This window comes from Diabrotica virgifera, chromosome 3 (assembly GCF_917563875.1).
Source record: "Diabrotica virgifera virgifera chromosome 3, PGI_DIABVI_V3a".
NCBI lineage: Eukaryota > Metazoa > Arthropoda > Insecta > Coleoptera > Chrysomelidae > Diabrotica > Diabrotica virgifera.
In genome coordinates, this window is record NC_065445.1 from 251,686,661 (window position 1) to 251,711,778 (window position 25,118).

At 32.5% G+C, this 25,118-nt stretch overlaps 1 protein-coding gene across 1 annotated transcript in view; it reads left to right on the top strand.

Annotated features, from left to right (window-relative positions):
- LOC126881694 (cytochrome P450 4C1-like) overlaps nucleotides 1–25,118 on the top strand; it is a 76,144-nt gene that overhangs the window by 48,845 nt on the left and 2,181 nt on the right. The window contains exons 2-7 of the mRNA XM_050646102.1: nucleotides 217–326; nucleotides 2,114–2,204; nucleotides 2,968–3,153; nucleotides 7,498–7,850; nucleotides 8,286–8,354; nucleotides 17,846–18,194. Of these exons, the coding sequence (XP_050502059.1) occupies nucleotides 217–326; nucleotides 2,114–2,204; nucleotides 2,968–3,153; nucleotides 7,498–7,850; nucleotides 8,286–8,354; nucleotides 17,846–18,194 (1,158 nt within the window). The remainder of the gene's footprint in view (nucleotides 1–216; nucleotides 327–2,113; nucleotides 2,205–2,967; nucleotides 3,154–7,497; nucleotides 7,851–8,285; nucleotides 8,355–17,845; nucleotides 18,195–25,118) is intronic.

The following is a 25,118-nucleotide window of genomic DNA, read 5'->3' on the forward strand; positions in this document are numbered from 1 at the left end:
GCCCAATTCCATTTGAGCGACGCGATTCTTTCGACAAGAGAAAAATAAAGAAAATAGTCACATGATAATATTAGTTGATTTTCCTTTGGCAATCATCAAATTAACACCATCTACCTAATAGAGTTTTGATTAACTTATTTTCCAGTTTTGTTTTTTGAAATTAAATTTAATAGAATCAATATATTAAAATTTAGTCATGCCGAAATTTTGTTTCAGAGGAAGCCTTTGTCAGGGACAGGACCTATGTTAAATTATATGGTACAATATTTAGAAGATGGGCATCAGGTTTGGCTTATATAAGTTTATCCAATCCAGAGGATATTGAGGTATGTAATAAAACTTTCTTTATAATGAAATATTCTATATGGCCACATAATTACTTGTCTCTGATTATAAGTATTATGGTTATAATAGGAAACTTGCATAAAATTTTAAATTCGAAAAAAATATTATAAATCGCAACAGAACATAATGTAAAACATGTATCAAAGATAAAAAAAGATGTTTTCGTGTTCCGTTTGGCCCCTAAAGACTATTCTAAATTCAAATTAAAGCAGCTAGCCAAAACGCGTCGTGACGTCATATGGTTGATTGTTTAAATTCTGCACCAACAAAGTAAACAAACAAACACAAGTGTTTTTGATCGTTTGAACTATTTTAAATACATAGAAAACTTGTACTTTCACAAAATGACACTAAACAACACTTAAAGTGTATTTTTTTGTTTTCCATAGTAAACCTTCTTTCCTTTCCTTCAAAAACTATATAAAACTCTAATCTCAATAAACTGGTATATATATATATATATATATATATATATATATATATATATATATATATATATATACATATATATATATATATATATATATGTATATATATATATATATATATATATATATATATTACATCAGCATTCCCCAAAATTATTCTTTATATATATATATATATATATATATATATATATATATATATATATATATATATATATATATATATATATATATATATATATATATTATTAGAATGACATATGATAAATGTCATTATAATATAAATATTTTTCCCTTATTCCGCGACGATGAGCTGGCCAAATACCCAAGTAGGTGGAGGCCAATAAACTAAAGAAGAAGAATATACCTAAATATAACCATAAACATAACCATATAGTAGAACTCTGTGACGTCACGGGTCGTTTGAACTATTTTAAATCACAGAAGATTTTAAATTTGTACTTCTAAGTTATTATGAGTTTTTGAAGCGTGAACTTTTGTAAATCTCATTTTTAAACAGAACTGAACATAAAAAAATATGAAAAAAAATTTTTTTAAGAAACGCTTTTCTTTAGTTACGAGTGACTAAAATTAAAAATATTATTAAAAAAATCAACTAAAAAGCAAATAATAAAATAAACGGTTTTCGCCCCACGCTTTTCTTTAACGAATGTGTTAGATTTTTTCAATTTATTTTTATTCTTTGCTTTTTAGTTGATTTTTTTAATAATATTTTTAATTTTAGTCACTCGTAACTAAAGAAAAGCGTCACTTAAAAAAAATTTTTTTCATAATTTTTTTATTTTTTACTTTTTAGTCTTACACTTTTCAAACATTAAAATATGTCGTCATGTTTCTTAAAATATGTATAAAACATAATATGATGTACTAACATGAAAAATAGTCGGAATCGGCAAAAAATTTGAAATTTTATTGTTTATTTATGAAGCATAACGTAAACAATTAACGTAAAAAGTGAAATTATGTATAAGTTCATATCATTAGCTACAACACGTAAAAGTTTCAAGTTTTTACATTGTAAAAAACAAGAGAATTTAAGCATTTTCCATTAAAATCGTTTTTTTTATTTAAACAGTTAATAAACATAAAAAAATTGTTTTTATTGATTGTTCTTGTATTGTTCCCGCGAATGCATATGTCTGCAAATTTTCATTCATTTGCATTGGAGAAAAGGCACTCAAATTAACGTCTAAAGATTTGACGCAAACTATTGAACTAAATAAAAGCGTTTAATTATTATGATATAAAAAAATATTCAAGTTTCCTATTGGACAGTTTTTTAAAAGCTCTAGTTTTTTTTTTAACTTTGATGTTTTTAGTTGTTATTAAATAATACTAAACATCTTGAAAAAGATGTATTCTACGATCTTCTTCACAATTGGCTTGGACAAGGACTTTTAACTAGCAAAGGTAAATATATTATGTGGACTATGTACTAACAATTTTTTAGATAAATAATACAAGCACTTTAAGAATTAGTTCAAAAAATAACATATATATAGAATTGAACATCATTAAGCAAATGGCAGTAAAAAATGGGTACAATAAACAAACAAACAATCAATCAAAAACTACATAAGAAAGCCCTGAAAATAATGTTCTCACCACTAAAAAAAAACAGTACCTTCTGCTCTATTACATATACTGGCAAAATATCAACAAAAATAACAACAACTTAAACATTAGGAACAATGAGAGTCAAAAGCAAAAGCAATTACAGAGTGATGACTGTCCAAAAACTTACATCGGCCAGACTGGCAGAACCTTTGACAAATGTATAGCAGAACACAAAAGGGCTTTCAATAATAGAAAACCAGATTCTACCTACGCACTTCACCTTTTAGATCATAATCATTCTTTTAATGAACCGTTTCAAATTCTTCATATTCAAAATAAAGGCCTTAAGCTATATTTATTAGAATCTATGGATCAATAATTTATAAAATACAGATGTAATTCTAAATGACCAACTGGAGTTGAGACAAACAGCTCCCCATCCTCAACCTTAGTAAAAAATACATCACTTCAAAAAGACACTCTGACGAAACAGCTGTAGTGATAAATACTTGTAATAAATTTTGTCGAAGTATTGAAAACAAAAGTTTTCAGTGTTTTATTGTTAGTTAATTGGTAAGAATGAGTTTTTAATCGCTGAAATTATTATCCTTTTTAGGAGTTGAATGGCACAAGAGGAGGAAGATTTTGACCCCTGCTTTTCATTTTAGCATTTTGCAGGAATTCGCAGAAGTATTTAATAAAGAAGTCAGCCTTCTTGTTGAAGATATAAAAAAATCTTGCAGCAAACCATACATTGACGTGGTTAAACCAATATCAGAATTTACGTTGTATTCCATTGGAGGTAAGCAAACATTTTTTAATTATCTTATAAATCTTCTTCTTAAAGTGCCTATCCGTTCCGGTTGTTGGCAATGATCATGGCTATCTTGACTTTGTTTACCGCAGCGCGGAACAGTTCAGTGGTAGTCGTGAAAGACCACTTTCGTAAATTTTGAAGCCAGGAAATGCGCATTCTTCTCTTTTACCATTTACCTTCGCTTGGAGAATCAGTTGGAGAAGGCCGTAACGTTCTTGATTTCTCATTACATGTCCTAGATATTCTAATAACCTATTTTTAGTTGTCTTGTTAGAAGTTTTAATTTTAGAATTTATGTTTCGTGGACCTTAAGACAGCATTTAACAGGGTCACATTAAAAGACGTTATTCATTTGTTATACTCGAGAGAGGTATTTCTAGGAATAATTAAAACGATCGAAAGCATCTGCCAGAACAACACAATAAAAGTAAAAGTGGAAGATGAACTAACTGACCCATATATTTACAAAAAATAATTTTTTCTATGGATGCTATACAATATGCAACTTCTCTCACTACTTATATATATTCAAAATGAACAATTTCTCACACAGTGAGAAAAGTCGGCCATTGCAGTGAGAAATTTTTTTTCTCACTGCTTCTTCTACGGTCTTCCATACTATGATCGCCGTTTCCATGGTAACATGCACAATACAAACACAATTGATGTCAAATAAATGTGTTAGCAAAACCTACCAGGAATTACCTTTCAAAACTGTTCAAAAATAATTGTTAATTAGAATTTTAAAAAATAAGGTATATAAATTTTAAGAAGATTAAATACCTACATGTATATGTATTTTATTTCAATTTATGTATATAATATACGTAAAAGCACCTAAATTATTTAATTCTGATAATCCTGGGAATCTATTAAAATTCTTTAAATTTAAGGAATTAATCTTTTTTTAATTATGTAGTTGGGTCCGAACTTTATACCATTTTAGATTAAATTTTGGTCACTATTCCTAGAACTCGAAATATATTTTTACATAATTTAGTAAATATGAGATATTATTCAAATCTAGTAGGTTGTTGTTGTATAAGAGTTTAAAATTATAAATTTAAATTTATTTATAGATGTTCTAGACTTCTATTTAAAATGGAGGATTTACAGGAACAATCAAAAACCTCCAATTAGAACCAGATGAGAAGATAAAAGTCAGAATAAAAATAGTCTAAAAAGGGATAATAATAATTACACTTTTATAAAAAAGAACTTTTTATAAGATACGTTTTCATTATTTTTATGGGACCCAATATAAAATTATAGACTATTTTTTCTATGGATACTATACAATGTGCAACTTCTCTCACTACTTACAAACATTCAAAACAAACAATTCCTCATGCAGTGAGAAAAGTCAGCCATTGCAGTGAGAAATATTTTTTCTCACAGGTTCTCCTACGGTTTTCCATACATATCGCCGTTTCCATGATAACATGCACAATACAAACACAATTAATCTTGTCAAAAAATGTGTTGAAGCAAAACTTACCATTAATAACCTTTCAAAACTGTTCAAAATAACTGTGAATTAGAATTTTAAATAAATAACGTAAGTACATAAATTTTAAGAATATTACATGCCTACATGTACATTGTACCGGGTGTCCCAATAAGAATGGCTCTCGGCCATATCTCAGGAACCCTTTATACTACAGCTTTGGGAAAAAATTTTTTATAACAAATGTTGCCCCTAGAAAAGCCTGGAAATTATTTTTATAATTGTAAGTCCACCGCTAGAGGGCGTAATTGAATATCAAAAATTAAAATATCGAAATTTTACAAAATTTGCCAAATGAAAGGGCACTGGAAATCCAATTATTGTATTCTTTATACATTCTGTGCATATTTTATTTAACAAATTTAAGTCTACCTGTGCAAATAAGAGGTGGGGGTGAGTGGGAACCTTGTTATGAAAAAATCGCTGTAAGTCCGGTTCTGCTTAATCGATTTTTACAAACTTGGTCTTGTTGAAAACAGCTCTTTTTCGTCAATATAATAGTTATAATTTGGAAACAGCCTATTACGTAATATGCCGGCTAGAAGGCGCTATTTTTTTTAGAAATCTAGTTTTCTTTGGAAAATATTAAATACAAGTATGTATTTTTTTCCTGTATTACAAAATTAGACCAAATTAGCAACAGAATACCGAAAACCGCATGTCGATACCTTTTTTCTATCTCGAGATATCTTAAGAAACGTGTAAATTTTAAACATAACTGTTGCTGTCATATAATAAGTGGAAATATATAGAAGCACGTAGTATTCTATGGAAAAAAACAAAGGAACATTGTCCAGATGTCACCGTATATAATGAATCAAAACAACAATAAGACAAATAACACTATAAAATATAACAAAAAAAGTGTGTGTACTTTGTACCTACGCGAGTAAGAAGTTATACTTCTATTATTATGATTTTAACGAAATAAATATATTTTAAACAGTTTAATTTTATTTTTATTTAAATATTACACTAATTTTAATACTTAAAATAATACCAAAAAATAGCGTTAATATGTAAATTTTTATGAATTTTTGCCTCCGCGCATTTGCTTTTCTCTCCATGAATCGTAGAAAATGTAAAAACGTCAGATTTTATACACAAAAATTATAATTTTTATTTCATTATATTTTAATATCAATTATCCTATTCCTAACTAAGATAAATACATAACTGTTATTGTCACCGGTAAACTAAGTTAGGAAGTCAAAGTGGAAACAAGTAGTGTGCTATGGAAAAAATAGAACTATTAGAAGTATTAACTTCAAAAAGTTATCATGTGTCAAATTATGTGTCAAATCAGTAAAACATAAAAATTAGTTCATTGATGGTTTGTTGCGGTTTGCTTCTATTTAATTTTATATAAAATTTATACAGAGTGAAATTCAAGATGATTCTTACAAACTAAGAATCATTTGACATGATAGCCACATTCTTTGAATGCATAAGAAATGCAACTCTTGCGGCTAGAATACATGCAATGAAATATCCCCAAAGACGTCACCCCAGTAGTAGAGTTTTTCATATTTTGTTTTGATTTATTATATACGGTGACATCTGGAAAATGTTTCTTTGTTTTCTTCCATATCACATTACTTGCTTCTATATATTTCCACTTATATGACAGTAACAGTTATGTTTAAAATTTACACGTTTCTTAAGATATCTCGAGATAGAAAAAAAGTATAGACATGCGGTTTTCGGTATTCTGTTGCTAATTTGGTCTAACTTTGTAATAAAGAAAAAAAATACATACTTGTATTTAATATTTTCCAAAGAAAACTAGATTTTTAAAAAGAAAATACTCCTAGCCGGCATATTACGTAATAGGCTGTTTCCAAATTATAACTATTACATTGACGAAAAAGAGCTGTTTTCAACAAGACCAAGTTTGCAAAAATCGATTAAGCAGAACCGGACTGACACCGATTTTTTCATAACAAGGTTCCCACTCACTTCCACCTCTTATTTGTACAGGTAGACTTAAACTTATTGTGAAATCAAATATGCGCAGAATTTTATGAAGAATACGATAATCGGATTTCCAGTGCCCTTTCATTAGGCAAATTTTGTAAAATTTCGATTTTTTAATTTTTGATATTCAATTACGCCCTCTAGCGGTGGACTTACAATTATGAAATTAATTTCCAGGCTTTTCACGAGGCAACTTTTGTTATAAATTTTTTTTTCCCAAAGCTGTACTATAAACGGTTCCTGAGATATGGCCGAGCGCCATTCTTATTGGGACATCCGGTACATGTATATGTATTGTATTTCAATTTATGCATTTATACCTAAAAGCACCTAAATTATTTAATTTTGAAGTTTGAACTCTTGACAAAACCGCATCCATAGAAAAAGTACAGTGTACAACACACGAGAAAATTACATATCTCTCCCTCGCTTGATTTGCGGCCCTCGCCTCGTGCCAACAAACTTCTACGCTCGTGAGAAATATGCCTTTTTTCTCACTTGCTGTACTATATTATTTTTCAATCCAGGTTTCTTGTTTTTTGTATTTATTTGTCTCATAAACTAATCACTTTAAGCATTAAGTGTTATACATTTTTCAACTCAGTACAAAGAGGAGAATCCAAATCTAAAATAAAAAAGGGGTAGTAATTTAAAGAAAATTAAAGGATGATACGGGGGTGAGAGGGTGCCTTTCCCGTCAAGCTTAAATATGGCATAATGTCTCCCCCTTCAAGGATTATTTGACGTGTTTTTGCGTTTTTTCTAAAAATCATTGGTTCAAAAGTTATTTAAGGTGGATAGTTTTATCTGAAAAGCACATAATTATTATTGCATGTAATTTACAGAAACTTCATTGGGGAAAGATTTACGTGACGACCCAAAATGTGACGAATATAAGCAAGCAGTATACGACTACGGCGACCATTACATGTACAGGATGATTCGACCCTGGCTTCACGGCTCATTCCTTTTCAACTTAACGGAAGTCGGTAAAAAGGCACAAAAAACCTGTGAAGTTCTACACGATTTTTCCAATAATATTATTAGAGAAAGATATGAAACGTTACAGAAGGGTGCTGATGCTCAGTTCGCCAAAAAGAGATTGGCTTTGCTGGACTTGATGATTAAAGCAAAATATAATGGAGCCAGTATTGATGATCTGGGGATTAGGGAAGAAGTAGATACCTTTATTTTGGCTGTAAGTATAAGAAAACAAATAACATATTCTTATGTCAACAAAAACATATACTGTTATGAATATATACAAGCGATAGAAAACTCTTCCATAAAATGATGGCACATTGTAGTACAAGGGACAGAAAACGATAATTAATAAATTGTTTTCGTTAATAGTCATCAAAGTAGATGGCGCCTTTGTATGATTACCACTTGAGTGGGAAACATTCAATAGACGTTTGTTGGCCTTTGGGTTTGAGTTTGTATTTAGATATCCGTACATGATGAGGTCTAATAAGATCTAAATGATGTTCACAGTACAGTTCTGTTACCGATTTAAACACAAAGGCTGCTGACAAAGCGTAGTTACTGCTATTACGAAATATTTCTCTATTTTTAATAAATTGCTCATCTATTGGATGCATTTACAAATGGTATTGTTTTCTTAATGTTGTAGGGCCACGATACCACTGCTGTAGCTTTAGGCCACATTCTAATGCTCTTAGCTAATGAACAGGAAGCTCAGGTAAGGTTTGTGATAGGTAAAATATATATTTTATAATATGTTATTTATTTTTTGAGACTCTCAGCTTATTATACAGTATGGTGCAAATGCCTGGAATAAATTCGATATTTCGTAAACCGGCGACTTTAAGGAAAGTTCTCGAAAGGGTCGATTTTATTTTTAAATTACGATATTTTAGCATATATTTCATATGAGTGACGTCATCCATATGGAAGTGATGACGCAATCGATGATTTTTTTAAATGAGACTATGGGTCGTGTGATGGCTCAATTGAAAGGGTATTCAATTCTGTATTAAGAGGCTACAGTAGCGATCAACAGGTAGCAACAAACGCGTTCCAAGATTGCGGCTCTAATTTTGAATATTTTGTCGAGATATTTGGCACACATATTCGTAATATAATAAAGAATGGAGGTACAGAGCCCAATTTCAGAAATATGTTAGTACGTGGAAATTACTCTATAACAAAATAAAATATTGAAAAAAGGAGCCTGTACCGCCATTAAGAAGAAAAAAAAACTTTCTTAAAATAATCTTTTTGAAGTTATACTTCTTTAGGCGCGATTGAGGGTGAAATTTTTATTAATCTGCGCGCATGCGCACACAGACAGTATGGAGTTCGTTACTAAATGTTTTAATTTATGTATGTATCAATACAGAAAAGGTGGGGAAAGGATAAATTAGTGTTTTTAAATATATTTTTCTATAAACGCGTTGAAAATGCAATTTATAGCACTCCCTAGGAGCGTAAAAGATGCTACTTTAAAGCACCAGTGCTTTAAAAATTTTAAGGCACTGCAGTGAAAAGTGAATTGTCAAATTGTGAAACGTCAAAATATTTATATTTCATTTATTAACATTAATATTAATAATACAACTTACGCAATTAGAAAAAGGTGATTTAAAAGGTTTTTTTTTATTTAATTTAAACTGTATTACTGCATTTTTAACACGCTCGTAGAAAAAAACTATTAAAATTTGTTAGAATATACAAAAATAAAAGTAGATGTTATTCTATAGTTGTTATGATTTACGTATTGACAGTATAGGCAGTTTTGATGTAATGTCAAGAAAAATATAAAAATGGAATGTCAGTCAAGTTCAAGTAAAAGTTTTTGTAGGTATTGTCCTGTAATTGAGAATGAATAAATTATAATTGTTGATATATAAGACGTTTGTAGAAAAAATATTGTATGATATAGGTGTTAAAAAGTACATTTTTAAGGCACTCATGTGAATTGCAGAATGAGCGAAGCGAATCTTTCACATACGTCTCTTAAAATTGTGCTTTTAACATTAATATCATAAATAACTATTATTATAATTTTTGTGTATTTGGACTTGTCTACCTCGGGAATAAGATAATAAGTAATATTTAAAGTATTTTATAATTCACTTCGTATGTTTGTCACTATGTCTGAGAAATCTTGTAGCCCGTATAAACAAAAGGGTATAGCTCAGTGGTAGAGCGTTGGGCTGGAGATCAAGAGGTCCCCGGTTCAAATCCTGGTGTTTTCTAATCTTTTTTTAATTTTTGGTATTGTTTTAATAAAAAATTTTGAAAAGTAGTAAGTAAAAATTAATTTAATAAAACATTAAAAGGGTAAACCCTGTAGTTGGCTGTATACCTTTGTTAAGACAACGTAGAATGAAGTAAACACTTCTGTTGTATATAGGTATATTATAAATTTATTAAAAAATTTTTAAAATTCATCCACAAGGGAGTGGTTGTACAAAACGTTTTCGGTCAAACTGACCATCCTCAGTGTAAACCTGGAAATAAGTGAACCACTTAGATTGAAATGCAAAAGGGTGAAATTTTGACAGTTAAAAAAGAAAATGTGGTTACTTACGTCCAGTGTACAAGTAATTGAAACTAGCCACTTGAATAGGTGTACACCTAATGGAATTTTTTAGCTAAGTATTTAAAATATGAATTTTCTAGTAACACTGCCGTATACTTCCCCACACTTAAGAATAGGAATGAATAATTGACATCGTCACGTTTGTCCTGGTTTGAGTGATGGAAAGCGACGCGATGCGACGCTACATAAGCCACACGTCGCGTGAATTACTGGTCGCATCGCATCGCAACGCATCGCATCGCGTCGCGTCGTTTTCCGTCGCTCACCTAGGACAACGGGTTAGTTGTTGGCCTCTTTGAAAGAATAGATTGGTGTTAATTGTGAGTTTTAGTTATATGTAGGTAGGTAAGTATATTTTACGTAAAAATATTTCGAATTATAATGCGAGTATATAAAGTTTTAGGAGGATTTTTTATTCTAAAAATATTATCAATAGTTTAACAAAATGGAAAAAGTAAATCAAACGAAAAATAAAGTGAAACCTTCCAAGAAAAAGTGCATTAAAAACCGTGCCAAAATTATGCTAAAATATTTCATGCAAATACCTTTCTAAATAGGTTAACATAAGATTTTCACCCATTTTGGTTTATTTTATAAATATCTACTTATTAATAATAAAATCGTTTTCTATTACTTCCATTTAGCGCGACTATGATTTTGTCAAAATATTAATCTTAGATAATGTCAAAGATTTCCACTGTTGCCAAAGTTTATGATACTATCTCCCGAAGTTATATTTTGTTGCTACCTGTTGATCGCTACTGATTACTCTTAAGTAATATAAATATTAACATAAAATAGTAAAGAAAAATATCGAATAGGACACAAAAAACCAAATGGTGGATGTGAAAACAAAAAGGTGAAACATGTGTACTTATTTAAAACAAAACTAGTAGAAAAATTAACAGGATCCAGTTATGTATGTATGCACTCCATAGAGGGCAAATGGACTAATATCAAAACAGCAGTACTGACAGCAGCAGCGTCCACCCTGGGAAACAAGAAAAAGGAGAGAAGAGCAGCATGGTTTGATGACGAGTGCAGACAAGCAATCGAGGAAAGAAATGAAGCACACAAAATGTACATAACAAGAAGAACACGGGAAAGACGAACATTATTTGAAGTCGCAAGACGGAAAGCAGACAAGACATGTAGAAATAAAAAGAGAGCCTATGAAAATGGACAAATAGAAAAATGGAAGAACATTTCAAAAACAACGAAATTAGAGGGGCTTACGAATACCTAAAAAAGATAAAAAGTGGGTATAAACCTCAAACAAGTCTATGTAAAGATGAAAGTGGGCAAATAATCAGTGACCAACAGAAAGTCACAGAAACCTGGAAGCATTATTTTCAGACACTACTTGGAACTCAAGTAGACATGGAAGATGAAATGGTTATGATCTACGTAGAAGAGAATGGAGTAGAAGCTCCAACCATAGAGGAAGTTTTCGAAGCCATTAAGGCCCAGAAAAACAATAAAGCTCCGGAAGTTGATGAAATACCAGCAGAACTATATAAGGTAGGTGGCGACCACCTAGCAAGTCACATCCACGCGCTCATCAGAGACGTATGGCAAGAAGAGAAAATACCCGACGACTGGAAGAAAAATATAGTATGCCCGATCTATAAAAAAGGAGACAAACTCCAGTGCAAAAACTACCGTGGAATCTCTCTACTATGTACAGCATATAAAGTCCTCACGTATATTATAAACCAGCGGCTCCAACCACTAGCAGAAAATATTATTGGAGAGTATCAGACGGGCTTCCGACGGGGAAGATCGACACTGGATCAAATATTCACAGTAAAACAGATATTGAGCAAAGCATGGGAACACGATATTGATGTTCACAACGTGTTTGTAGACTTCAAACAGGCATACGACTTAGTCAAAAGGAACAAACTATACTATATATTGGCTGAATTGGCAATACCACACAAGTTAATAAGACTCATTAAAGCCACAATGGATGAAACTCAGGCATGTGTACGAATACAAAACCACCGGACAGACTTTTTTAACATTTCGCAGGGACTAAAACAGGGAGATGGGCTGGCCCCAACATTGTTTAACCTGGCACTGGAGTATGCGGTTAGGCAAATGCAAACTGGACGAGGAAATCTACTGACCAACCGAACGGTTCAACTGGCCGCTTATGCTGATGATATTAATATTATGAGTAGAACATCAACAGGAGCACAGGAAACATATGCAGAGTTAAAAACACAAACAAAATGCTAGGTCTGGAAATTAACACAGAAAAAACTAAAATAATGACTCAGACGAGAAGAAATATAGTCCCAGAAAACATTATACATGAAGATGACATTGAAACGGTTGAAAAGTTTACATACCTGGGAGTAGAAATATATGCCGACGGATCAGAAGATGGAGAAATAAGCAAGAGAATAACGCAGGCAAACAGAGCTTATTTTGCCCTCTCCCATATATTTCGGTCAAAAAGTGTCCACGAAATACAAAGATGAGAATCTATAAAACCTTAATTCGACCAATAACATGCTATGGCAGTGAAGTCTGGGTGCTGAAAGAAACATCCAAAAACAAACTCGAGACATTCGAAAGGAAAGTACTTAGGAGAATACTAGGACCTGTGAGGGAAAACGGAATCTTCAGAAGTCGATACAACAACGAGCTTTATCAACTTTATAAGGAAACGCCCCTGTCAGACTTCATTAGATTAAAAAGATTGCAATGGGCCGGACATGTGATAAGAATGGGAGAGGATAGGCTACCAAAACGAGCACTGAATGCTAGAATGCAAGGAAAGAGACCGGTTGGGAAGCGACGAAAGCGCTGGGAAGACACAGTAAACAGCGACGCACAAGCCCTTTTAGGAGTCCGTGTATGGAGAAGAGCAGCCACAGACAGGCAAGGGTGGAGGCAAAAAATAAAGGAGGCCAAGGCTCAATTTGGGCTGTAGTGCCGTAGAAGAAGAAGAAGAAGTTATGTATGTATATTATTAAAGATACTTCTTCTTCTTTATGTGCCGTGTCCGTATTCGGACGTTGGCCATCATCATGTTTCATGTTTACAAGTTTCTGACACCTTGCTCTTTCAGCTGCTGCGCGAAATAATTTTTCTACTCTGAAACCACATCATTGTCTGATATTCCGCAATCATGAAAGTTTATTTCGACCAATCCATCTCTTTTCCTCTACTTCTCCTTTTATTATAAGGCGAAGTAAATGGTATTTAGGTCCTCTAATTATATTCCCGAAGTATTCCCTCTTTATGAGCAGACTTTCTGAATTCATCATTTGAAGAACATCATCATTGGAATGTGAGAAACCCACGATATCTTCAATATCTTTAGTATTCATCGATAGCACCACAATTCGAGTGCTGCTAATTCGTTTAGCATTGTGATGTTTAACATCCATGTCTCACAACCACACAATAAGACAGACCACACATAACATTTCAGGACCTTCTTGTGAATATTCATCGACAGGTTTCTGTTACATAACACTGGTTTCCAGGTTATAAAAGCCTTACATGATCTTTCGATCCTGGTTAATATCTCATCATCAGAGTTACAGTTTACATTTAGCCAGCTGCCAAGGTATTTAAAATGGTTTACCCGTACTATCTCCTCTCCACGGAGAGAAAGCAGACCTTGGTCAATATTATTCCTTCCAACTGCCATCTACTTTGTCTTTGAAATATTGATTTTAAGGCAGGCCTCTTATGCCTGTTTGCACCAACAGATCTTAAGCTTATGACGTGTCTTAAGCTCAGCTTACGAAATATATGTGTTGCATAATTGAGGCTTAGATCAATTTTCAGCTTGCTCCAATGGATTGCCACGTGGATTGTATCTTAAACTTCGTCTCAGTAATAATAGTAATAATATCGGCCCTATCTATAAGCTGATCTGGGCTAAGGTGGAGCTTAAGATTTGTTGGTGCATTAAGGCCTGATTAAAGACACTGCTATTGAAATAACTGGAAAAACTCCAGGGAAGAAGTTTGAGAATAAAGAGATTTGTTAGTGGTCAAACGAAGTTAAGAAAAAAGGAAGGTGAAGAGACAATTGTATAGATATACATATCTACAAAACTAAGGGGGTGGTTAAAGACTTGTTTTCAAAGATTTTTCACTTAAAACAGCTCCATAAAATGAAATCAAATGGTGTTATATCACCATCATCTAAGGGGCCAATTCTGATGACTAAAACGAGAGACTACATAAACAAGAAATGTCTCATGCAGTAATTGAATTGTTTAACGAGCTCTACGGCACGTGACACCGTCTTGTCGAAACCGCATGTCTTGCACATCCATATCATTCAATATACCTACCTACTTACGTAGAACTAACTCTATTATCATGTAATATCGACAGTACTAACAGTCTTCTAGAAGTTTTCTGTCACTTTCTTCATAGTTGTTGTCGAAGTTAAATCAATATTCCGGCCATTTTTATACGAAATTCAACCAAGCATTCGTTTGGTTTGTAAATTGCAGAACCACTAAAGCGTTACGAGAAAATTGGTCCCAATAAAAGTTTTATTTTTGATATTGTTTAAATTTATTAAAATAAAACTTTCATTTGTTTTATACAGATGTCGTCACGGCGTCCATATCATGTTTTGTTGTAATTCGGTACTGGCAGTCGGATTTGTTTCAGTTCGTTCGGAGATAGTCATAATATACACCCTCTAATGCAGTGTTTCCCAAAGTGTGGGTCGCGACCCCCTGGGGGGTCGCAATGAGGTACTAGGGGGGTCGCCGGAAATTTCCAAAATAAGACAAAAACACTACTTTGTTAAATCATGTATTTTTATTTTAATAAAGCCGTAAATAAAAATTAACAATTAATTATCAAACGAAACATAAAACTAAATATTAAAAGTCCTTAAAAGTAAAAGAAAAAAATAAAGTCAAATATTACAATGTTAATGAGACCCATGCGCCTGTTTTTTTGAAACTAGTCTTTCAAATCTAGGCTGTGTATTTGAGACACACACAATTATATCGTTTTCAAGTACGAGACGATTTCTCACTTTTGTTTTAATGGCAGTCATAGACGAGAAACTTAACTCACATAAATATGATGTTACAAATGGAACCAAACATTTTACAGCTTCATTCGCCAACTGAGGGTATTCCTGCATCTTTTTGGTCCAAAATTCGTCCGGGTTCTGGGAAAAAAATTGGAGCTTCAACATTCCATCACTTGATATTTCAATAAGTTGTTCTTTCATGTTTATTGGTATTTCAGCATGTTGAAAGGAATCGGCTAAAAACGGATTCAGTATCCATCTGCAACTGTCGTAACTGTTTTGAATTTCTTCGGGGAAATAATCACAGAACTGTTGTTTTAAATTAAGCAAAGTAACTTGCATGCCTGCATAAACTTGTTCAAAATTTGTAGCACTGTAACATACATTTTCTATAATTTCCTGAACGCACTGGAATCAATCGAGCTGCTTTTTGCCAGTGAAGTTGACCATAAATCGATTTTTCTTATAAACCCCTAAATTTTATCTGTGGCTGTAATTATATTAATGTCGCGACCTTGCAAATTACTGTTCAAAATATTTAATTGTTCGAATATATCAGCAAGGAAACCTAGTTTCAAAAGCCAAATAGGATCGGAAAATTGATTTTCATATGGGGACTTCTCATCTTTCAAATACATTAAAAGCTCTGCTCTTAAGTCAAATACTCTTTTTAAGACGTTGCCCCTTGAAAGCCACCTTACTTCGGTGTGATAAAGAAGATTTTGAAATATAGCACCCATGTCTTCGCAGATTTTTCGAAAAATACGGGTCTGTAAAGCTTTTCCTTTAATGGAATTTACAACTTTAATGATGGATTTCATCACACAGTCCATTTCAGGAGGTAAAGCTTTTGACGCCAGAGCTTCTCGATGTAAAAAACAATGTCTCCATGTGGCATTAGGCATTATTTCTTGTAATCTGACGACAAGACCAGATTGATGTCCTGTCATAGCTTTAGCGCCATCTGTGCATATAGCAATACATTTTCCCCAGTCAATAACATATTTACTTGTGCGTTTCACAAAACTGTCGAATAAACATTTTCCAGTTGTATTGGTCTCCAATGGGGAACAAAATAAAATATCTTCGTGAATGCCATTATTTGTATCATATCTTACAAACGTAATAAATTGGGCACAGTTAGATATATCCGTGGATTCGTCCATTCGAAGAGAGAAGTACGTGCATTTATTAAGATTTTCCACAACTTGCGCTTGAATATCTTCTGCCATATCACTAATTCTTCTTTGGATAGTATTATTTGACAGAGGTATTGTTTTTAACTTTGCAGATTCTTTTTCACCAATCATTATATGTACCATTTCAACAGCTGCTGGCAAAATCAGATTTTCAGCAATTGTGTGCGGATTACTAGTTTTGGCAACGCGATAAGCAACTTTATAACTTGCTAATAATGCTTTTCCGTTAGTAGTGGTTGCCAATTGAAAAGTATCTTGCTGTTTGTGAAGGACGTTCAGCTTTCTTTCAAAGAATTCTACGGGTTTGTCTTTTTTATCTGGATGTTTGCTATTTAAATGTCGAAGTAACTTTGATGGCTTCAGGCTTTCGTTTGACAATACTTCTCCACAAATAACACATTGTGGTTTATTGGAAATAATGGTAAAACCATATTTAAGATATTCATCACTGTAAAGTCTGTTTTTCTTTTTATTACTGCCACTTTCAGACGTAGATGGTTCTGCAATTCTTTTTAAAAACTTATCCATAATTTGTAATTTATCGTAGACGTAAATACGTAAACGGGAATACGTAAGTCGCAAAATATTTACTCATTACTTAATACCGCTGCATTCGCCACAACGTGCTGTTTCGAACTGAGGTCTCATTGCACATCGCCGCTTATATAAAGCCAAAACGAGGCTACGAGAACGTTCCAGAGTAGACACAAAGATGTCGCGGTGTACAATGTGCAGTCGACTTTTTATTATTTATTTTTATTGTAAATGCTAGTCTAGCAGAAGTACTACTAGTGTACTAGTGGGACAGATCGCAATTATTAAAATAATTGTTGAATTTTTTAAATGTATTTAGTTTGAATTTAAACAGTAAAGTAAAATAAAATTTGAGAAACCATCAGTTGTAAATTAGGCACGCTATTTTTGTCGCTATTTTGGTTTGGGTGATGAGTAGGGGGTCGTGAACAATTTTTTTAACAAAAAAGGGTCGCGCTTTAGATAAGTTTGGGAAACACTGCTCTAATGAAAGCTAAAGAGCTTAAAACCGGTAAGGGTGTTTATGGCGCTTTCTGAACGAACTGAAATATGGGACGTCTCTTGGTTTCGTTTTACAACGAAATTATTATTTTCTATTAGTTTTACTCCTAGCAGAGTGTGTGGGACCAAGTTTTCGTTTGAATTTTAGCACGTTGGAAAGACAGGAAATGAGATGCAATTTATAGATCTCCCCTGGCCTTCTTTGTTTCTAGCATTCGTTCGGTTTGTAAGTTGTAGAAACTACGAACGCATTACCAGAAAATTGGTCTCAATAAAAATTTTATTTCAATATTATTTTTAATTTTATGAAAGTAAAACTTTCGCTTGTTATTTATTTATATAAAAAATGTTCTTCAATTTCAGGAAGAAATCTACCAAGAAATACAAGCAGTATGCGAAGATCCAAACAAACCAACATTCGCTGAATTGGGAGAAATGAAATTCGCAGAAAGATGCATTAAAGAAAGCTTAAGATTATATCCAAGCGCCGTCAGTATTTCACGATTGTCAGGAGAAGAAATAAAAACCAAAACTGGATATACTATTCCTAAAGGATGTACAGTAGCTGTCTTGATTTACGACCTACATCGTAATCCAGAGATCTGGGAAAATCCTTTAAAATTCGACCCTGATAGATTTTTACCTGAAAATATGTCAGGAAGACATCCATATGCTTATATTCCTTTTAGTGCTGGAAGCAGAAATTGCATAGGTATGATATTTTATATAATACCCTAAGTAATTGATTTTTACTTTACAAATTTTTTAATAAAGAATCCTTTTACGCCAGTCAATGGAAGCAAGAATAGGATATTACCTCCGAATTCTATCCTACTGCATGGATTTTAATGAAATTTTGGGCCTAGCCTCTACTTTTCTCCTAATTCAAATCTACCTAATGCCGATGTGTGCTTTTATCTTGGGGGTGGTTCCCACCCCTTCTTATGGGTGGAAAAATTTTTGGTTAAAATTACCACGGAATTCACTAGAGAACCTAATTTTAAGCAAAAACTGTTCTATAATTTTTTTTTTGAAAATTCAATACTTTTTGAGATATTCGTGGTTGAAAATTAGCCATTTTCATTGAAACATATAGTACCTTTTCGAACGGTTTTTTGCGAATACTTTAAAAACTATGCATCTAACTAAAAAACTATATTAAACATTTGTGTAGGTTATAAAAAAACAAAGTGACCTTCATAATTTGCCTTCATAAATCTTCTGGTTGTAATACAAAAAGAGATATGGTAGGTGAAAATAGTTTGTTTTTTGGTACATTCTCAAATTGGTGTATTCAACTGGAAATAACAGAGAAACGGTCAACTTTAGGTGTATAATGCTACTAACACATTTTGTAGTTCTTGAAAAGACCTTTAAAATGAGCTATATTAGGGGTCCATTACATTAAAACTAAGCGAGATATGCTGCAAACAAAATTGATAACTAATGTATTTTAAGAAAAAATGAGAAGTAATTTTAACCCCCATCCACCAAAATGTAAATGCATTATTTTCCTTCTACAATACCTTTTATTATAGTGTTATTTCTATGTTTAAAAAGTTGGACGGGTTTAAAATGAATGATTTTTGAAAAAAAAATATAAAATTATAGAGCGCATTTTTAAATTTTCTTCATTTTTCTCCATGTAACTTGAAAATGATAAGAGATACAGTAATGAAAAATAAAAGAAAATTTATATCTGAAGAAGCCCTATATTTTTGTGTGGTATCTTTTTTTCGTATCTCTTATCTTTTTCGAGTTACATGAATAGGTCTGGATCCCGCGTATGAAAAAAAAGTTGATTAATAGCAAGCTGAAAATTTGTTAATAGCTTAAGGGTGTCTAGTCGGATAAACTTTGTTATATGGGAACACTGGAACAGGGGCAGTTTTAATTGTGGAACAGGTTAAAAATTTGGAACGGTCAGACCACGAAAACGGCACATTTATTTTGTCCGACAGAATAGACTTAAACTCTCCGAGCAGAGATTAAACTCTCATGCAAAAATCAGACTACTATTTATCACCTGTCATAATTCCTGTCATTTGACATATTCTACATGTTCCACTCATTAAAACGCCCATTTGGTGATAAATAGCAATCTGATTTTTGCATGAGAGTTTAATTTCTGTTCGGAGAGTTTAAGTCTGTTCTGTCGGACAAAATACATGTGCCGTTTTCGTGGTCTGACCGTTCCAAATTTTTAACCTGTTCCACAATTAAAACTTCCCCTGTTCCAGTGTTCGCATATATCAAAGTTTGTCTGACTAGACACCCTTAAGCTATTAACAAATTTTCAGCTTGCTATTAATCAACTTTTTTTTCATACGCGGGATCCAGACCTAGAAGGAAAAGGAAGATTTTTAAGAAAATTTAAAAATGCGCTCTATAATTTAATCTTATTTTTTTCAAAAACCGTTCATTTTAATCCAGTCCAACTTTTTGAACATAGCAATAACACTATAATAAAAAGTATTGTAAAAATAAAACGATGTATTTAAGTTCTGATGGATGAGGGGTTAAATGTATTTCTCATTTATTCTTAAAATACATTAGTCATCAAATAGTCTTAAAATACATTACTCGGTTTAGAGTACAAAATGACCACGTTTCGTTAAAGTATTCTGAGACGCATTGTTGGAGTGCTCCTCCTAGCGGCGCCGCTTGGTACTATCGTATCTCGGTTAACAGAATCCTGACTCTTGGTCGAAATTTATTTTTATTTATCTTGTCATTCCCCGTTAGAGGACAGTCTAACCACACTATGCTGCAGATATTTTAATATATGCAGTTCTTCTTCGTTTCGAGTTGATTCAATTCAGTCTACTTGCATAGCCTCTTTGATAAGGGGTAGAGACCCCGAAACACGGTGTCAGAGGATGGCAAGAGACTCGAATTGAATCAAAACGAAAACGATTATTTTCTTTTCTTTTTCATACCTTACTCGGTTTAGAGTACAAAATGACCACGTTTTGTTAAAGTATTCTGAGACGCATTGTTGGAGTGCTCCTCCTAGCGGCGCCGCGTGGTGCTATCGTATCTCGGTTAACAGAATCCTAACTCTTGGTCGAAATTTATTTTTATTTATTAGTCATCAACTTTTTTGCAGAATATCACGCTTAGTTTAAATGTGATCGACATTTAGTATTGCTCATTTTAAAGATCTTTTTAAGCCCTACAAAAGTTATTGGTATCATTATACACCTAAAATCGACCATTTCTCTGTTATTTCAAGTTGAATAAACCGATTTGAGCATGCAGCAAAAAAAAACAAACACTTCTTACCTACCATACCCCTCTTTGTATTTTAACTAGAAGATTTATGAAGCAACAAATCTCTTTGTTTTTTTATAACCTACAGAAATATTTTATATAGTTTTTTTGTTAGATGCATAGTTTTTAAGGTATTCGCAAAAATCTGTCAAAAAAGGTGAAATTTTTTAAAGAAAATATATTGAGTAACTCAAAAAGTATTGAGTTTTCAAAAAATAATTATAGAACAGTTTTTGCTTAAAATTAGGTTCTCTAGTCGCTTCCGTGGCTATTTTAACCAACACATTTTTCACCCCCGAGAAGGGGTGGGAAATCTCCCCAAGATAAAAGCGCACATCGGCATAGGGTAGACTTTGTTTCTTGAGCTATTCCCTACTTACTGTGAAAATATCAAGTAAATCGATGTAGTAGGACGCAATTCGGAGCCAAATACCCTCATTGACTGACCTATTTATAATAAGTACACTTGCGAGCATTGCCGGAGTAACTCAGGTGGTAGGATGTCTGACTTCCATGCAGGTAGGCCGGGGTTCGAAACCCAGGGCCGGAGAGAACAGCTGCTAGATATTTTTAAAATGTCTATAGGCCCCAGGTTGATTCAGCCTAAATAAAATGAGAACCTTGGGTAAAACCACGGGTACAGTGGCGTACTCATAGATCAGCGGGCCCTGGTTCCAGTTGGGATGCGTGCCCGCCTGTCCAGTAAAACCACACATTGTATATGAAAAGTTTTTAATGAACATTGAATATAAGTCATCATATATATCATACATTTTTTATAAAAACTCAAGCTAATTTATAAATTTCATTTTACTCACGGTTTTTTCTCCAGATTTTAAATAATCGTTTGGATTGACATGAAATTTGGCATAAACATAGCTAACAAGTCAAAGAAAAAAGTGATATTGTGCCGATGTGTGATTTTGTCGGGGGGTGAGTTTCACCCCTTCTCAGGGATGAAAAAACACACGTTCAAGATAAGTCCGGAATTGGATAAACTAACTAATTCTAAGCAAAAAATGAATGGGTTGCATGTGTGAGTCCATACTATTGTAGTAAAGAAAAGAGAGACGTTCTCACAAACAATTTATTTTACAACTGACGACCGGTTTCGCTATCTACAATATTCACAGCATCTTCAGGTCACGGTAAAAGTAAAATTAAATGCTACAAATAACAAAAAAACCAGAGTTAGTTAAGTGGTCTGGTTGAAATCAAGTATGATCAAGCCAATATTAAAGTATATATATTTATGCATACATATAAATACTAACATGTACGTAAATATGGTTTACAACCCTCACACTCACATACATGCACGCATTCAAATGTAGTGGCAACAAAAGTATGTTAAGTATAAGTATAAAATATACACTTACTTTCCGGTATAAGGGAAGAATATAGTAGTATTCAATATCATACTTTTACTCTATATTATGCTAAAGAGAGAGATGGTAGAGGGACAGAATTGAATGTAATGCATTAACAAAATAAAATAATTGGCAGGATCTTGAGGGGATTAGTAAGGAAACATGACATTAAACCGTGAAACCAAAAAAATTGTTAGTTATACAGGGTGTCCCGAAAAGAATGGTCATAAATTATACCACAGATTCTGGGGTCAAAAATATGTTGATTGAACCTCACTTACCTATATACAATAGTGCACACAAAAAAAGTTACAGCCCTTTGAAGTTACAGCCCTTTGAAATTACAAAATGAAAATCGATTTTTTTTCATATATCGAAAACCCTTCGAGATTTTTCATTGAAAATGGACATGTGGCATTATTATGGCAGCAACATCTTAAAAAAAATTAAAGTGAAATTTGTGCACCCCATAAAAATTTTAAGGGGGTTTTGCTCCTTTAAACCCCCCCAAACTTTTGTGTACGTTCCAATTAAATTAATATTGTGACACCATTAGTTAAACAAAATGTTTTTAAAACTTTTTTGCATCTTAGTACTTTTTTGATAAGCCAGTGTTTATCGACCTATTTTGAATATTTGTCGAATCCACCACATATTTGTATATGGTTAAATACGATTATAGAAACCTGTTAATAATCTGAAAATGTATTTATAATTTACATTTTTAGGTATATTTTGAAAAAGAAGCCATATCTCGATAAAAGGTGATTTCTCAAAAAAAGACTAAGAGTCAAAAAAGTTTTAAAAACACTGTTTTTAACTAATGGTACCACAATAATAGTGTAATTGGAACGTACACAAACATTTGGGGGGTTTAAAGGAACAAAACCCCCATAAAATTTTTATGTAAATATATTAAAAAAGAAGCCGCATCTCGATAAAAACTGGCTTATTGAAAAAATATTAAGAGTCAAAAAAGTTTTAAAAACGTTGTGTTTAACTAATGATACCACAATAATGAATTAATTGGAACGTATACAAAAGTATGGGGGGGTTTAAGGGAACAAAACCCCCATAAAATTTTTATGGGGTGGACAAACTTCACTATAATTTTGTTTTAAGATGTTACTGTCATAAGAATAATACATGTCAATTTTAAATAAAAAATCTCTAATAGTTTTCGATATATTGAAAAAAATCGATTTTCATTTTGTAACTTCAAAGGGCTGTAACTTTTTTTATGAGCACATTTGTACTAAGGTAAGTTAGGTTCAATCGAACTATTTTTGACCGCAGAATGTGTGGTATAATTTATTACCAATCTTTTCGGGACACCCTGTATATAAAGTGATGTTATTTTTATATTTTTAATTAATAGTGTATATTTTAATTTAGTTTGGATTATTAGATGTTGTTCTGGATGTTCAAGAACTAATAGATGTAAGATTGGTTGTGCAATTTTCCTAAACCAGAATTTGTCAGTTGTGTATTAGTTGTGGTGTGATTGTGAAAATGTTTTAATTTGATTTGTTGGAGATATTGAAATTAAATTGAACAATAGTAATTAGGTAAAAATTTGCTGCGCGTAGCACCAATAATTAATGTTTATTTAAAAAAATTCCTGACGCCGTGGCAGTTAATCGATCATAATTTTGCAAATTTCAAATAAAAGGTACAGTACACTTCTATATGCAAAAAAATTTCAACTTGCTATCTGCTTTATTTTCAGTCCTGTAACAATTTAAAAAAACGAATTTTTTTTGCGAATGCTGGATTGCAAAATTTATTTTGCAAAATCTATCGAACCGATCTTAATGAAATTTACAGTATTGTTTTACTGTATCATAAAGTTTTTCTGGGTGAAATATGAAGGTCCTAAGTGTAGCATGAATGGTTGAAAAAACGTAAAATGCGAATACTTGTTTTTGTATAGTTTTTTTGCAATTATTGCTATTTTGCAACAAGCGTGACTATTTTTTAAATTTTTAACAATTCTATATTGTAGGAAATTTAATTATACAACTTTTATGTCAGTACAACTTTTCTCGGAAATGAATACTTTCAAAGTTATAATCAAAAAACGAAGAAAAAAATCGAATTTTTCCTTCATTTTTTGACGTTTTGATTATTTAAACAATGTTCCGGACCTTTTTGAGAGGGAGGATAACTCAAATATTATTATTTCAGTTATTTTCAAGCAATTTCTGCAAAAAAATTTGAGTCACCTCTCAACGTACAAATGTACTAATATTTTTACAGATCCGCCCTGGTCTACTAGGAAAGCTAAAAAATAAAGCAAGGGAAAGTCGACAAAAGTAATAACGGCTCTCCACAATCGTTTAATTGTCCAATCAGCTGGAAGACACCCAACCATTTCTCACCTGTAGCTCCAAAAGGCAGCTTTTGGAAGCTACAGATGTAACTGTTTCAGTTGAAACGATAAGAAGACCAAACCAAAAAGGTATACAGCAGGAGACAGTTATGGGTTCCCGAGTTATCCAGGCAGCACAAGATTGATCGCCTAAATTGATGTCTTCACCACCAAAACTGGAACATTGGGAATTGACAAAATGTGCTATTTTCAAAAAAAGTCAGGATTTGTGTAAAATCAGATGATTCACGAAATCGTGTACTTAGAGGTCTAGGAAGACAAGCAAGAACGAAAACTGTCAGATCTGTTCACAAATATACAAGGAGAAGTGTAATGTTCTGGAGAGGAATTGTGCTCCGTAAGGAAACTCCTTTTAATTTTCATCCAATCAACTTAAACTGCTCACAGGTATGTTGATAACCTGTAGTCAGGCTCTGGAGAGGTGCAACAGGAGAAAATTTAATTTTATTGCATGATAATGGACCTCTACATACCATTAGAGTGACTACAGACATCATTGAAGCAGAAGGTATCACTTGTTTGAAGTGGCCTGCTTGCTTACCCGAGCTTAATCCTATAGAGTATTTGTGGGATATGCTTAAAAGAAAAATTAGAGCTCGCC